Here is a 13,753-nt window from a genome sequence, read left to right as displayed (position 1 = left end):
ACATGCTTGTCCATGGGCCCAACTCCTATCATAATGACAACTTTCCGAAGTAGAATGCTAGGCTCTTGCCACTCTCCAGGAAGAACCACTGGCTGATATAAGTGGGTATATAGTCCAGTGTATGGTGCACCATTTTCCATAATCACATCAGATTTTTATTTTTATTTAAAGGAGAATTATTTCAGACATACCTTGACGCCTTTATTTAATCACAAGGCAGCACAGATGTAAAAAAAAAAAGATGAGAAATGTTCACATTTCAGTATGCAGAAAATAAAGTATGTGACAGGTAATCCATTTCTTGAATTGCATTATAGTTGAACATCTACGTTCCTTATTACTTTCAAGCTACATTCACACTTTAATGATATCTCAAAAACTGTAAGGTAATTATGCATATGATTCCAGGAAAGCAAAATTACAGTTATCTGAATGGTGCCAAAACACATCCCTAACTATTCCCATTCCCCATCATTTCTGTACCACATGCAGCAGTGAAAGAGGGAGAGACAGCAAGGGGAGATTTACTTCATCTAACACCTGTAGCTCATCACCACCTGCAGTCTATCTGGCAGTACATGTCAGAAAGAAAGATAGATATCCAGTAAACAGAAGGGGGAAAGTTCTGGACGAGCTAAAAATGGCAATGACTTCAGATATCCATCACTGACAAAACTATGACCCTTGTACCAGCATCATCCAGACTGGAACAGATGGAAGCTAAAAGTGCTTTTATCCATCCCAGGCCCATAATGAACTGCAGGCTGCCCTCCCTGCCAGAATTCTCTCTTGCTGTTCCAGAGCTGCTCCTCTGCAATACTGCAAACAGAAGGACAGCACGGGCATGCACATGTGCCTTGCAGGAACGGATTTTATACTGGGGCTGTTCTTCAGCCTTTAGCACAATCTGACTTTGTATACATAAGGAAATAACAAGGGCATGGCACAAATTATTTCATATTCCTCTGATGTAAACACTCCCCCTTAATATACCTTTTTAGTAGCCCACTGGTATATAGAACAAATAATAGTTCCATTATTTGTTCTCCTTAGCTGCAGCTATTATTGTCTCTCATACCTTGATTTTAATGTTTGGCTTGTCTGCTGCTGAAAGTACACTCTCTACCTCAGTGCCACTTTCTTCTCATCACTGAGATGTCGGTATTTTGTTCCCTGAGCAAAGATACATCAGGTGGTTTAGGCACTTCCTTTTAAGTTTTTCCTTAAGCCCCTGTTTTCTCCTCTGTCCCTAGAAAACGAGGTGCACACCCAGTAAGTCACAACACAGAGTGAAAGGCATGAAGCTCTAGGTGTCATGTCCTTCCGAAGCAAACCAGCCCCTGGTGTACCTGATTTAGTTTGGGGATGTTCATCCAAGTTCAGCAAGGTCTCCACAGAGCCAGTTCATTCTCCCATCAGCTGGCATAAGCCTCCTGTTATTAACACTCTAACATTAAGAGCCTGAATGGAGTTATGGTTCCTTACAGACACATTATCTCACCATGGTTTGGGAGCCCCGTGCTGACCCTGCTCACTGCTGCTGCAGCCAGTCCTTCCACAGCAGAATGCAGGAGGCACGGTGCCCCAGGCACGCAAGTCCCTCTCCCCAGCACTTGCACCACGGTGGCATGCAAGGCACAGACATGTTTGCCCTTTTACCACCACGTCCCTCCCGCTCCCATCCCTTGCCAAAGGCAGCATCCCAGCAGGCACGCTGCCAGCCCCTTCTGCCAGGGTCGAGGACAATGATGTGCTTTGTGCCCCGTAGCCACCGTGCCAAATGGCAGCATATGGCACCTTCCCCCCAGATCCCGCGGCCGCAGCGCTGCACTTGGCAAGCGGCAAAAATCACCCATCCCTGGGTGTTCTCCTCCTCCACGCTGCCACGCAGCGGAGTAGCTGACACGGCTGTCACATTTTCCACTGTCACCCTGAAAGGAGCCCTTTGAGGGCTCCAGATCCAACAGTGCACGGACAAAGGGCAGGCTGCTCCTGACACACGCCAGAGAGGGAACATTGGCCGCTGGGTTTGGCTCGCTTCAAGCCAGAGCATGCAGTCCCACTCCTCCCACAGCAGAGAATGTTCAGTCTGCAGCAGGAATCCACGTAATACCATCAAACAATGCTCCCTGACTTCATGCTTTCATTAGTCATCACCTAAATTTCAGGCCTGCTCCATTAAAACCTGACAGTCAGCCATGGGCTTGCAGTTTGACACTATCTCTTCATGAACACACATCAATCACATGGGCCTCCTTGCTATTTCTTCCAGAAAATAAAACTTAAGAACTCACTAAATTTATGGATATACCAGGGATTTGAAACACAGCGCAGAACATCACGATTTCACAAGTTATGCCCATCAGATTTATAAGAGATAGAGTTTAATTAGCAGAGATTTCCACCTCCAGAGGTAGCAGTACAAGCTGTGACTCCATGAGAAGAGATGAGCCAATGCTGGCGTAGGAAGAGACAGTCACATTTCACAGAAAGGTTTTTCTCTCCTGTCAAAGGGAAGGAATCAGCCTAATCTCACTTTTAACATGCTGCATGACCATGTACATGATGTAACTCTGAAACTGGCTGATATTCTGCCTTTTCAGCATTAAATTTGACACCCACGCTGAAGAAACAAGTGAGGTCCTTGCAGTCATCATGGGTTTGAAACTTTTTTCCCACCCTTTTAATACAAGGCTGGAAAAGAAGAAAGATGATGCTTTATTTAAGTAAGGATCAGTATTCCCCAGGCACCAGTAATGGAAAAAGGGGAAGATGAAAGAGTCTGCAGAAGGGTGGGATGAAGAGCAAAGGACTTGGGGAGCCTCATACTGCCACAGCCACAGGGTGGAGGGTTCAGGCAGGCAGAAACACCCAAGCACTTGAGGAAACATGAGTTGTCTGCCATGAGATCTGCAAACTTCTGGAAAACAATCCAGTTCCTATTCAGATTACCTAGGCACTATGAAGTAATGTATTTTGAGGATGCTTTGCTAAACCATTATTTAATCCAAGTGGAACTTGGATTTTCCCACTACTTTCAGAGGACTTCACAAACTTTTCTTCTTTTCATCCATCATCAGAGGCACGGGTCTTTGGTGCACCAAGGAGGCAATATCTGCCTTCAGACTCAGCCACCAGCTTTCCAGACAGCTTCAGGCAAGTCACTTCCTCTCTGGCTTTCCTGTCATTTACAGCGGATTCCCACCAGCTGCATCACAAAAGAGGTGATATGCATCTTAACTGAGTTACATTTTGCAGCTGCAGATTTTCTTGCTGAAAATGGTAATGAGTATAGGAATCTTTTGTTGGTTTTTATTATTATTATTACTATTATTACTACTACTATTACAAAAGACTGGCAAACACCTCTACTAGAAAATGCCCCAACAAATGATAGCATCTTGAATTTCAATGCTTTGGAGCTTGTCCCCCCCCCCCCCCGACATTTCTGTCTCACTTCTTCTTCCTACAATGCTATTTTCATTACTCCATCAAATACAGAGTGTCTCTTAACAACTGAAATACATAAAGTGCACACAGACAATTGTAATGAAAACATTATTGTCTTGTAAAACCTTTCATGCTGGCTAAAGCTGATAGATCCTCAATTCTGTGAGCAAAATAATCATCATCACAATCAATACAAAAAGTATCAGTATGGGCATTTAGGAACATCTTTTGTCAAAAGAAGCTTGAATTATCACTGCCTTTGACTTTTCACTTTTTCCCAATATTTTCTTCCTACTTCATAGGATTTATTTGGGAATCTAAGTGTCAAACTGTGCTTCATGATATGTCAAGGCCATTCCAAAAAGCAATAGTGCAGCTACAAACTGAAGCCCTGGACAGGATATCCCAGACACATCTAATACTTCACTGGACTTTCTGATGTCGCCACTAGAGGGACTTACATGAAGCTAAAAAAACCCCGAACAACCAACCAAGCAAAAACCCTCACTGGCTGTCACAGATACCCTTCGGGCAGCTGGTATATTTAGAAAAAGACATTTTGCTTCTTTTGAGGCAAAGTTTGTACTTCCACCCCAGAGAATGCCAAAAGAATCAACGCACAAGGTTTTGCACTGGCAAATAAAACAGCCAAGGACACAGACCTTACTGATGACCTGTTGTGGCTTCACAACTCATTCCAGCCACACTTTTGGAGTGCAATTTATCTTTATCTTTAGCCCCACAGAGTCTGCACACTCAAAGTTCAGGGATTTTCTCACACTTTTTAACAGAACAATGGAACAAGCCAATATTGTGCTTCCCCACACCTATAATTTGGTCCCCAAATCACTATCAGAAATGGTCCAAGCAACAAGCTCTCATTCCAGATACCTCCCTCACTTCCCACAGACCATCTGGCTTTGTGAGAACTCTCTCTGCATTTCTGGCACTACTTAAGCCATTTTCCAACATTATTAATTATCATCAAAATCCAGTGCTGGTTGCAGAGCTGAGGCAGAGAAAAGACATCTCATTGCTGCTGCAATTACAACTGGTAGTATTTTTAAAATGGGCTGGGAATAAGCCATATCCTTCAACGTAATTTTCATTATGAGCTACACCCTCAGCGGGAGCCAATCTGGTGTGTGCACACAACAATGGCAGAAGTGTGCACACAAACTCGAACACCAAGTTTGCTTTTTTGCCACTTAAGTTTTTAGCGATGCCACTGCCATTATGTTCCAAATTCTCCTGTGCAGCAGATGACCTCCAGAATGACAGCAGTGGGTCACAAATGATCGATATTGCAAACTTAACACACCTCAGATCACATGCAACACGGGCTAAGCAAGATCAATAAAAGCAATCCACTTCTAAATTAAAAGACACAAGTGAAAAATAACATTTTTCATACACCATGCTTGAGTAATGGTATACTTTTATGGAGTATGGATGAATTTTTATAGAGTCTGTAGAGTCTTCTGCCACATGAAATTAATGCCACTGAGAACAGATGATTAAGCAGAATTATTTTAGATGAAAGAAAATGAAATATACAATTGTTCAGTAATTTCAGAAATGATTCACCTCTCTCACTTATTTTCAAAATAGACTGTAACTAGAAAATAGCATTCAGAAAACAGACAACATTACTACTACTTCTAATATAAACACAATTTTTACCTATAGTCTGCACTCATTCACCAAGATAGAAGGGTTTCAAAATAATCAGTTTTATATATAAAAATTGGTGATGTTCCACTAAATACAATACCCAAGCCATCTGAGCAAGGAGAAATGTGTTTATTCTGCACATGCTGCATACCTCAGAGAAGATATTCAGAGAAGGCTCTTCTTTTTCTTTTAAATAGTTTTTGCATCTAGATTTAATTCCTTCACTTCAAAACCAGATGGCCTAAACTTCTACTATCGGATAATTCTGGGCTGAAAAAAACCCTATGAATTAATGTTTCCATATTTTAAAAAAATTATGTGTAAAACAGTTCAGGCTCTTCTTTCCTACATACCAGGGCTTGAGTTCTGCCAGAAAAGCAGCAACCCAATCTTCTGAATGGGAAAAGGTGCCCTCATTTCCTTTTGCATGATTAACAGGACATTTTCTGGTAGTTCTTTAGTAGCCCAAATCTGAGTCACACCAATATCAATCTTTGGTCAGATGCAATATCATGAAGGGATCTTCCATATGAAGGAGATGAGGCAAAACTACTCCTGTCACTCTAGAAATATGTGTTTCAATCTCAGCCTTGCCTCTCTCCCCCAAAGCCCTCGTATATAGGTTATCATTAATTCAGACTCACACTATTAATATGCAAGGCTTGCTCTGCAGGTATCATCTCAAATATGTGTGGACACATAGGCACAGAAAGGTAAGACTTGGTCCAATGTCACAGAAGGAGGCACTGGAACAAAAAGAAGGTTTCTTAAACTTGGTGCCTTCACCCAGTTGTTGCTCAGAAGCCATGACAAGAAAGGCACAAAAACATAAGTAAAAGGGGATATCACATGCACTGACTTGTACAGAGATGAGCAGATTTTATGGTGGCAGCACAACAGCTCAGCAGCATGACCCACCATCTCATTTCACAGGGATGTAGGACTGAGGATGGTTTGGGTTTTCTTTTTTTCTGAAAACTACTAAGGAGGCAAAACTGGGCACATCAACTAATTCCGCATCACGAGAGCTGCTGCTCGAGATGGAAAAGTGTTCTTTTCCAGTGAGCCCTCACCATTAACCTTGTGAGAAACATGCAGCAAGGCTTCAGCCAGCCTAATTTCCCTGGCTCGCTGACTCCAGGAACCTCCAGGACTCACTTAAGGAAAAAAAAATAAAAATCAGTTTGGAATCACCTTTCAAAGGATGAGAATGAGGCAGTGCATGCCAATGTGTTCAAGTGCAGAGAGGGGGCTCTCAACCAGGTACATTTCTGAGAAATGTATCACCCTTAATAAGGATGGCAGTGCTTTCAGGAGATCGTGGACAAGGAAGGAGCAGCGCTCAGAGCTGCTTTAGCACAATAGGTGATTACACAGAGATATCTGTGCAGCAAGGCTGGTGCCCATTTGATTAAACAGCCTGTCTGCTCCCTCCACAAGATATCAGAGGTACAATTAGTTCAGTCGGCGCTATCAGCAATGCCCTTGAGGTGCTGTGCTCCTGACGACTAATGAAGAGGCACTGCTGGCTGTCAGCACGTACAGGGGGAGGCATTCATCTTCCTGGCAGCATCAATTAAATCCGCCCGCATCGTACCAGGAGTCAGGAATTCAGCACCGGGAAGGAGTCAGAGCAGCTGAATGGTTTAACATTTTGGATTGGGGTTTTATGCTGTGGAGAAAAGGGAATAAATTGTGCTAGCTATGCTGATGGCAAAGGGAATACAGAGAATCTGCCTGCCAGCAAAGGCAGAGAGATCACCCGCAGCGCTCAGGTGTGTGCACATATGCAATGTGGAAAGTCTTTTTTTTTTTTTTTTTATCAGAGCAGGAAACCTCTTAATACACAAACAATTTTCTCCTGAAGTCAACAGAAGAGAATTTGCTTATTGCACTGTGTTGCCAATACTCTGCTAAGCCTTCAAGGAAAGCTATTTGCTGCATGTGTGGGTGTATCGTCACGTAGGACATGGCAATTACTCCTGAGAAGACAGGGCAGGGAGCCCTGTCTTGCCCCTTATTTCTTACAAGGCTACATCCTTACAGAAAACACACAGTTCTATGTCAAAACAACAGGCTCAAAACCTTCTAAAACATTACTATCCCTGAAACATCATCATATCAGCCACAGTAAAACTTGTCAGCTAATCATCTGCCCTGCTTGGTGTCTCGCTGTAAAGTCCAACCTTTCCCATCCCACAGAAGTCTGGCTGTCAATAGGACTTACAGGACTAAAAAGTTCTGATGTCAGAGGAGAAGGGTATTGAAGTAGAAGCTACAGTAAGCACCTGGTATCTAACCTGCTAAGGTACATAGGAGCACTACAAAGAAAATTGCTTTTTTAGCTGAAAAAGATGTATCTGTAATTCCTGTTTTGTCTTACTTGTGTCCCTTAGGGAAAAAAAAATTCAAGTGAAGTTAGCAAATCCACATTTTCCAGACCTTCCTGGACCCTTAATTAAAACTACTGTGAATCAGTAGATGGCAAAACTTACCACCTAGTCTGGCCTTCCCATTTCAGATGTTTGAGAACTCATGGTGAAAGTCTCAAAGGGCTTGACCTGCTAAACACTATACAGCAACAGGGAACTCAAAGAGGTTTTGGTAACTTCACAACAAACTGGCAGTCATTGATCTTCTCAAACCTCCCAACACCTCTGTGGAGGCTAAAGGGAATGTTCACTGACAGGGAGATCAGTGAGACACATACATGCAAAACAGAGCCCACCTGGCTCTCAGCCATGGTGGGCACAGACCTACCTATGCACATCTCAGCTGACTTAAAGGAGTGAAAACTCACTGCAGTAGAAGCAGCAAAATAATTTATTATTCAATCTTTCACATAAAGGAAGCTTAAAAAACCCCAAGCCTCAAATTCATCTCACACTCCCTACCAGTACAGTTAAATTACATTTCTTGCAGGTTGCCATACACCATGCAATTAAATACATGAAGAAACAAAGAAAAAGGCCTTTGGATGCCACTTTTCCTCTGACCAATGAAAAACAAATTAACTATTTCAAAGTTCTTGGAATTTAGTATTTCACTCCCTCACAAAGATTTTAATTAAGAGCCTGACAAACTTGACCTTTAACAAAGTGTAATTCTTGCCTTCTGCAGTCTCCACCATCCATGACTCAAGACAAAATCTCATGTTGCCTGATAGGAAGTGATATAGCCCAGGATCCACAAGCACAAGAAATCAGCAGACACACAAATGCAGAAAAAAAAGCATCAGCAGAGACTCCAAGTGACTTTGCTGAATTATTACAGTTCTTTCCTAACAGTCTGAATAATGCCTAAGCAAAAAACTTTGATTTAAGCTGCAGACAATATAACTTGGGGCTGCACAGAGAATGCTTTTAGTGGGATGAACTGACTTTGGTACCCCAGTAAGACCAAAGTGCAAGTTCATCCACACAGATGCACATGCTGGACTATGATACTTTGTCGATTGTAAAAAGCACAACGCAGATGCACAAAGATCACAAGCAAAAAACTGCACAAAGAATACTGAAGATCAGTACTTGGAAATTTATGTTCTAGTTTAAACAGTACTAAATAAGTATTAAAATTCATGCAACTGCAAAACTCATCAGAGAACTCTTTAGGATATTGTGTCTCTAAAGGAACTCGTGATTTAGATCAGAGCATGCAAACAGCTCACCTGCTAGTGAACATGGTCCTGGAAAGTAACTTTGTCCTCTGTGTTAATTTTTCATAAAATCTGCATTAATACAGGACAGGGACAAAGAAAGACATGATTCAGGAACCTCAAATGGTGAGGTACCACTGGAGCGATGATGTGGCTTCCTACCTGATGCCAACCTGCAAAATGATTTATCAGACTCTGACATCAGCTAGCACACAAGGATTTGAAGTAACAGCAGCTGCTGGGGTAGCAGTATGAGGATCAAAGTCCAGTCAATGATGAAGCACATTCCTTTGTCCATTCAATAAACATCATCTCTTCTAGACCAAATGCCTACATAGGCCCAGATTATTCTGTGCTGGTGGTGCTTCCTGAGAGCTTCAGAAAATGAGGATTCAAGTCCTTGGAGCTCCTACAAGCATCCAGACATCCCTGGAAAAGTCACAGGCCCCTGCTGCAAGGATTCTCATGCGGCACTTGCTCAAAATGCCTTCAGACAGCAACCCTTGGAGAGTCCAGGGGACTCTAAAATTTGTGTGAGAAACAGTGGACAAGCCTGAGCTTCCCACATCTCTGGACTTGGCTCCTCCTGGTGCCAACAAGGTGCAGGAATCCTGTCTGCAAAGCACCACATACATGTGAACCACAGCTGTGCCCTTGTCCTGCACATATGGGTGACATGTAACACACCGAGGCACAGCAAGGTCACCTGTTTCAGTTCCCTGGTAACACAGATGCCTTCCCCCATTACACTGCACACCAAGAAGAAAACCTCAGCTTTCCTTTAGAATGCAACCAATGCACAGAATGAGGGTTAACCTACTATATAAAGCTCAGAACAATTAGCAAATACAATGCAATCACTCAAAACTAATCACACAACTTGGCTGTATGTGCACATGTCCCACTAAAAGATATTAATTTAAACCCTCTTCTGATTTTCGTTGACCATGAAACATTCCTCTGAGTGCAAGAGAAGCTTGCACAGGCATCACTAATCATTTCACGGTCACTGACTCCAGCACAAAAAAACTCCCACACAGAAGAGTGGTGTGGGCTTTGTGCTGTACAGGAGAGAGCGTCTCTCCCGTAAATTAACTTTGTCAGCTCACCAAATTTTTTTTTTAAAAAGGAAAAATTTTAAGTATGAAATCATCTAGTGACTTAGAGAATGAACAGAATGTTTTCAAAATGCAAATTGAAGGCATCTGTATTTTAATTACAGCACCAAAAGTGCAAGATACTTGTCTCCACACACATTTTTCCATTCATCTTCAGAGATGGCTGCATACAGAGTATTAGTTTCCTAGTATAAACCTACTCCCACGTACATTCCCAAAATAATTTGCATGTATTACCAATAAACAAACACACGCACACAAGTTTTCAGGCCGCCCACAGACATGAGAGACAAAAAGAGGACTTGTCACTTTTGCTTTTGGGATAGTAACTAAAATTGCTTCAACTTTTAATACAGGGGAAAAAATGCAAGAGCAGCATGAGCTTCGGCACCATACATTTAACACAACGCTCAGCTGACAAAACCTTTAAAAATGTGCAAATAGATCCTGTTGCTACATAGCTGATTTCCCATATGAAAGCTAACAAAGGCTAAACAGAGCCTTAGCTACAATACACTTTTCTGTGTTACACTCAATGAGCTCAGTTGTGTTGTTGTCAGCCTACAAAACTGACTTTTATACTGAGTCACTGAGAGGATACAGATGACAAACAGCTCCATTACAGAAGCCTGACAAATTCTTGCCTAGAGAAGCAACAGTGACATGACGACAGTGGCAATGCTCACTTCATCTCTGCACAAAATACAGCTGGCACTTCTGCTTCACATCTGCACTGTGACAGCTCCTCCACAGTCAGTCTGAGTCTTCATTTTCATTTCAGCCCCCAAAGACCAGTGCTATGGCATGAAATGTCCTGATTTTCAAAAAAAACCCCTTTTTTTTGGTCATGAATCCTTGGCATAAGATGCCCAGTAGGAAGTCTCTGTGGCCACATGCCTGTTAGCATGGAGGGACAGGGGTGGGGATAAAACCCTGGTGCTATCCTAGAACACATTCAAAACTCCATTCTCAGAACTGAAAACAAGCAAAACAAAAAAGCCTACCTGATTCTCAGGGATGCTCCAGATAAATACTGGACTCAGCTCAAAAGTAAGTACAAATTAATTTTTAACTTGACTCCATGGAAAGGTGGTGTAAAAAACATTTTGGGAAATGGAGCGCACTCTTAACTTGGGCATGAAGGATAAGCATCCTCAGGGTCAGCATTATCAGACAGATTAATGTGTCATATAACTCAGGACATATGGAGAATTCTCTTCATTTCCAACAGAAACAAGATTTTGTTCCACTCTGGACTTGCAATGCTAATAAACAGGTTTCTTTCAATATTTTAAACATATAAAAAAGGGACTTTGAGGAGAGACAGTGAGAAACTTCAAATCTGATTTAATCAAGATTGGGGTGAGTATTAAACTTCAGAGATAGCACACTGGCCGTCTTTGCTGCCCGTGCCTTTCACAATCAAGCTCTGAAGTCTACTTCATATTTCTCACACTTTCACAATTTATTATAACTCAGCACATCAGTGAACACAACTACATGTGTGCCCTGATACTAAGACAGTTTAAAATCAGGAACAGACATTATCATCTATTTGCCCTTCCAAATAGCCGTGATAGGAGGCAATTTGAAAAGTAATACTGGGATTACCAGAACATATTGAATAAATACACTGGGCTGAGAGGATGTGGAAACAATTGTTTAGTTTAGAAAACATGCTTAAAATCAAGTCCAGTTATTAACCCAACACTGCAGCATCCACCACTGAACCATGTCCCTAAGCACCACATCTGTAAATCTTTGAAATAACTCCAGGTATGGTTGACTCCCCTACTTCCCTTCCACAAGGAAGTCCCAATGTTTGACAACGCTTTCAGTGAAGCAGTTTTTCCCAATATCTGATCTAAATCTCTGCTGGTGCAACTTGAGGCCTTTTCCTCTCATCCTGGCACTTGTTACGCGCAACAAGGTCCCCACCCAGCTTCCTTTCCTCCAGGCTAAACCACCCCCAGTTGCTCCTCAGACCAGGGCTCCAGACCCTTCCCCAGCTCCACTGCCCTTCCTGGACTCGCTCCAGCCCCTCAGTGACTTTCTTTAGTGAGGGGCCCAGAACAGGACACAGCACTCAGGGGGTGGCCCCACAAAGTACGGGGGGACAGTCCCTGCCCTGGTCCTGCTGGCCACACTACTGCTGATCCAGGCCAGGATGCCACTGGCCTTCTTGGCCACCTGGGCACAGCTGGCTCATGTTCAGCTGCTGTTGAGCACCCCCAGGTCCTTTTCTACAGGGAAGTTTTCCAGCCACTCTGCTGCCAACCCACAATGCCACATGGGGCTGTTGTGATCCAAGAGCAGGATCTGGCACTTCCTTGCCCTGAGGAATTCTGCTTTACACTGACAAATAAAATACACATCCTTTTCCTATGCTGCCTGGGGGAGAATGAAAAAATTATGAACCACCATATTAACATTTTTTTTTTCCCTTAAATTGAATCATTAATCACCTTCAGCTTCTGTTCTGGCAGAACAGATGTGGCCATTTGTCACTGAGGACAAACTGCAAAGGCTTTTGATATGGAGTAGAATATCCTACCTGGAACAACCTCAAAAAGGAACTTTCCTGGACTTTCTTCATTGCAGGGATGCTCAATAACTCTGTTGCCAGGCAGAAAGATGGTACCCTAAAGAAAAAAGTAACAACAAACATGGGATTAAAACTGCTACCATACTTTGACAGACTAATGCCTCTTCTTTTTGGACTGGGTTAAACATGAATTTTTCACTGTAAACACCTGAGCAGCTGATTTCCAAAGTGAGATTGAGGAGGGATTATCCCAAAAGCCAACATCACAGATCACTTTAATTAACTGAGGCATTTGACAAAAGCTTTAAGTTTTTTTAATCTCTTGGGTATTTGATACCATGCAGAGTTTTGTACTTATCACATGTTCTAATCCCACTGTTCTGCAGGAAAAAATCAAGACTTAAAAGCAAGGGGGTAGTGAAGAGCTAGGAAGTTCCATGTGTGAGGCAGGTAAACTCCGCAGCCAGGCTTTTTGGCTGATGTCAAAAGGGGTGTGGATAGAAGAGGACCCTCACTTTGTGGGGTGCATACCCAGTTCCTGCTCTGAACCCTATTCCCATAGCATCCCAGGGAAGAAATAGAGAGAAGACACCCCACTCCCACCCAGTGGCTGCAGTGTGCCAGGCTGCTGGTGCTAAGCCACAGCAGGCACAGAGAAGAGTCCTGTCCAAAGATGTGTTTGCTACAGGCAAAGAGATGTCAGGAAATCTCTGTGATGGGCATTGAAAGCCTTTATTACAGCTTTACTACCTTGAGAGAGCAGGTGGAGAATTTCAGCTGTGCATACTTCTAGTAACACCCAAAGACAAAAACAACTCCTGTAACCCTCAAAACATTTCTGGAGCTGTGTTTAAGACTTAGCTTATTCCCTCTCCTTTGGTCTGCTGACGTGTGGCATGGATTGACCACACCTTTCCTCTGAGAGCTCTTTTTCATTTTTAGAAATTACAGTTCCTCCTACCATTTCAACCCCCATCAGCAGGCATTCTTCAGTAAAATTAAGTTGGGATGGCTGTCCAGGGATAGATTTTCAGAGCAGCATCCTAGCAATTGTATTAGGTACAAGCTCTCCACCACTGTTAATAGGAGATAACACCTACTTAGTAATATTCTCCAATTATGGCATAATGGGGCCCCCATTTCCAAAGCAAACAACTTACATAACTTACACATCTTAAACACAGAATACATCAAGTAAGGTCCTTATCCCCTAATGGATCATTGAGTCTAACATGGAGCACTATTTTCCTCAGTAGTTTCAACCAAATGCCCAAATATGTCAGATTCCTCATTTAAACAGCCCTAAAGATA

General features: G+C 42.7%; 1 protein-coding gene across 1 annotated transcript in view; it reads right to left on the bottom strand.

Moving 5' to 3' along the window:
• The window catches only part of ARHGAP24 (Rho GTPase activating protein 24), a 181,894-nt gene that overhangs the window by 105,139 nt on the left and 63,002 nt on the right, over positions 1 to 13,753 (bottom strand). The window contains exon 3 of the mRNA XM_038136612.1: positions 12,452 to 12,539. Within this exon, the coding sequence (XP_037992540.1) occupies positions 12,452 to 12,539 (88 nt within the window). The remainder of the gene's footprint in view (positions 1 to 12,451; positions 12,540 to 13,753) is intronic.

The sequence above is a fragment of the Motacilla alba genome, chromosome 4 (assembly GCF_015832195.1).
Source record: "Motacilla alba alba isolate MOTALB_02 chromosome 4, Motacilla_alba_V1.0_pri, whole genome shotgun sequence".
NCBI lineage: Eukaryota > Metazoa > Chordata > Aves > Passeriformes > Motacillidae > Motacilla > Motacilla alba.
The sequence above is the reverse complement of the archived record's forward strand: the minus strand, read 5'-3'. Positions and strand labels throughout refer to the sequence as shown.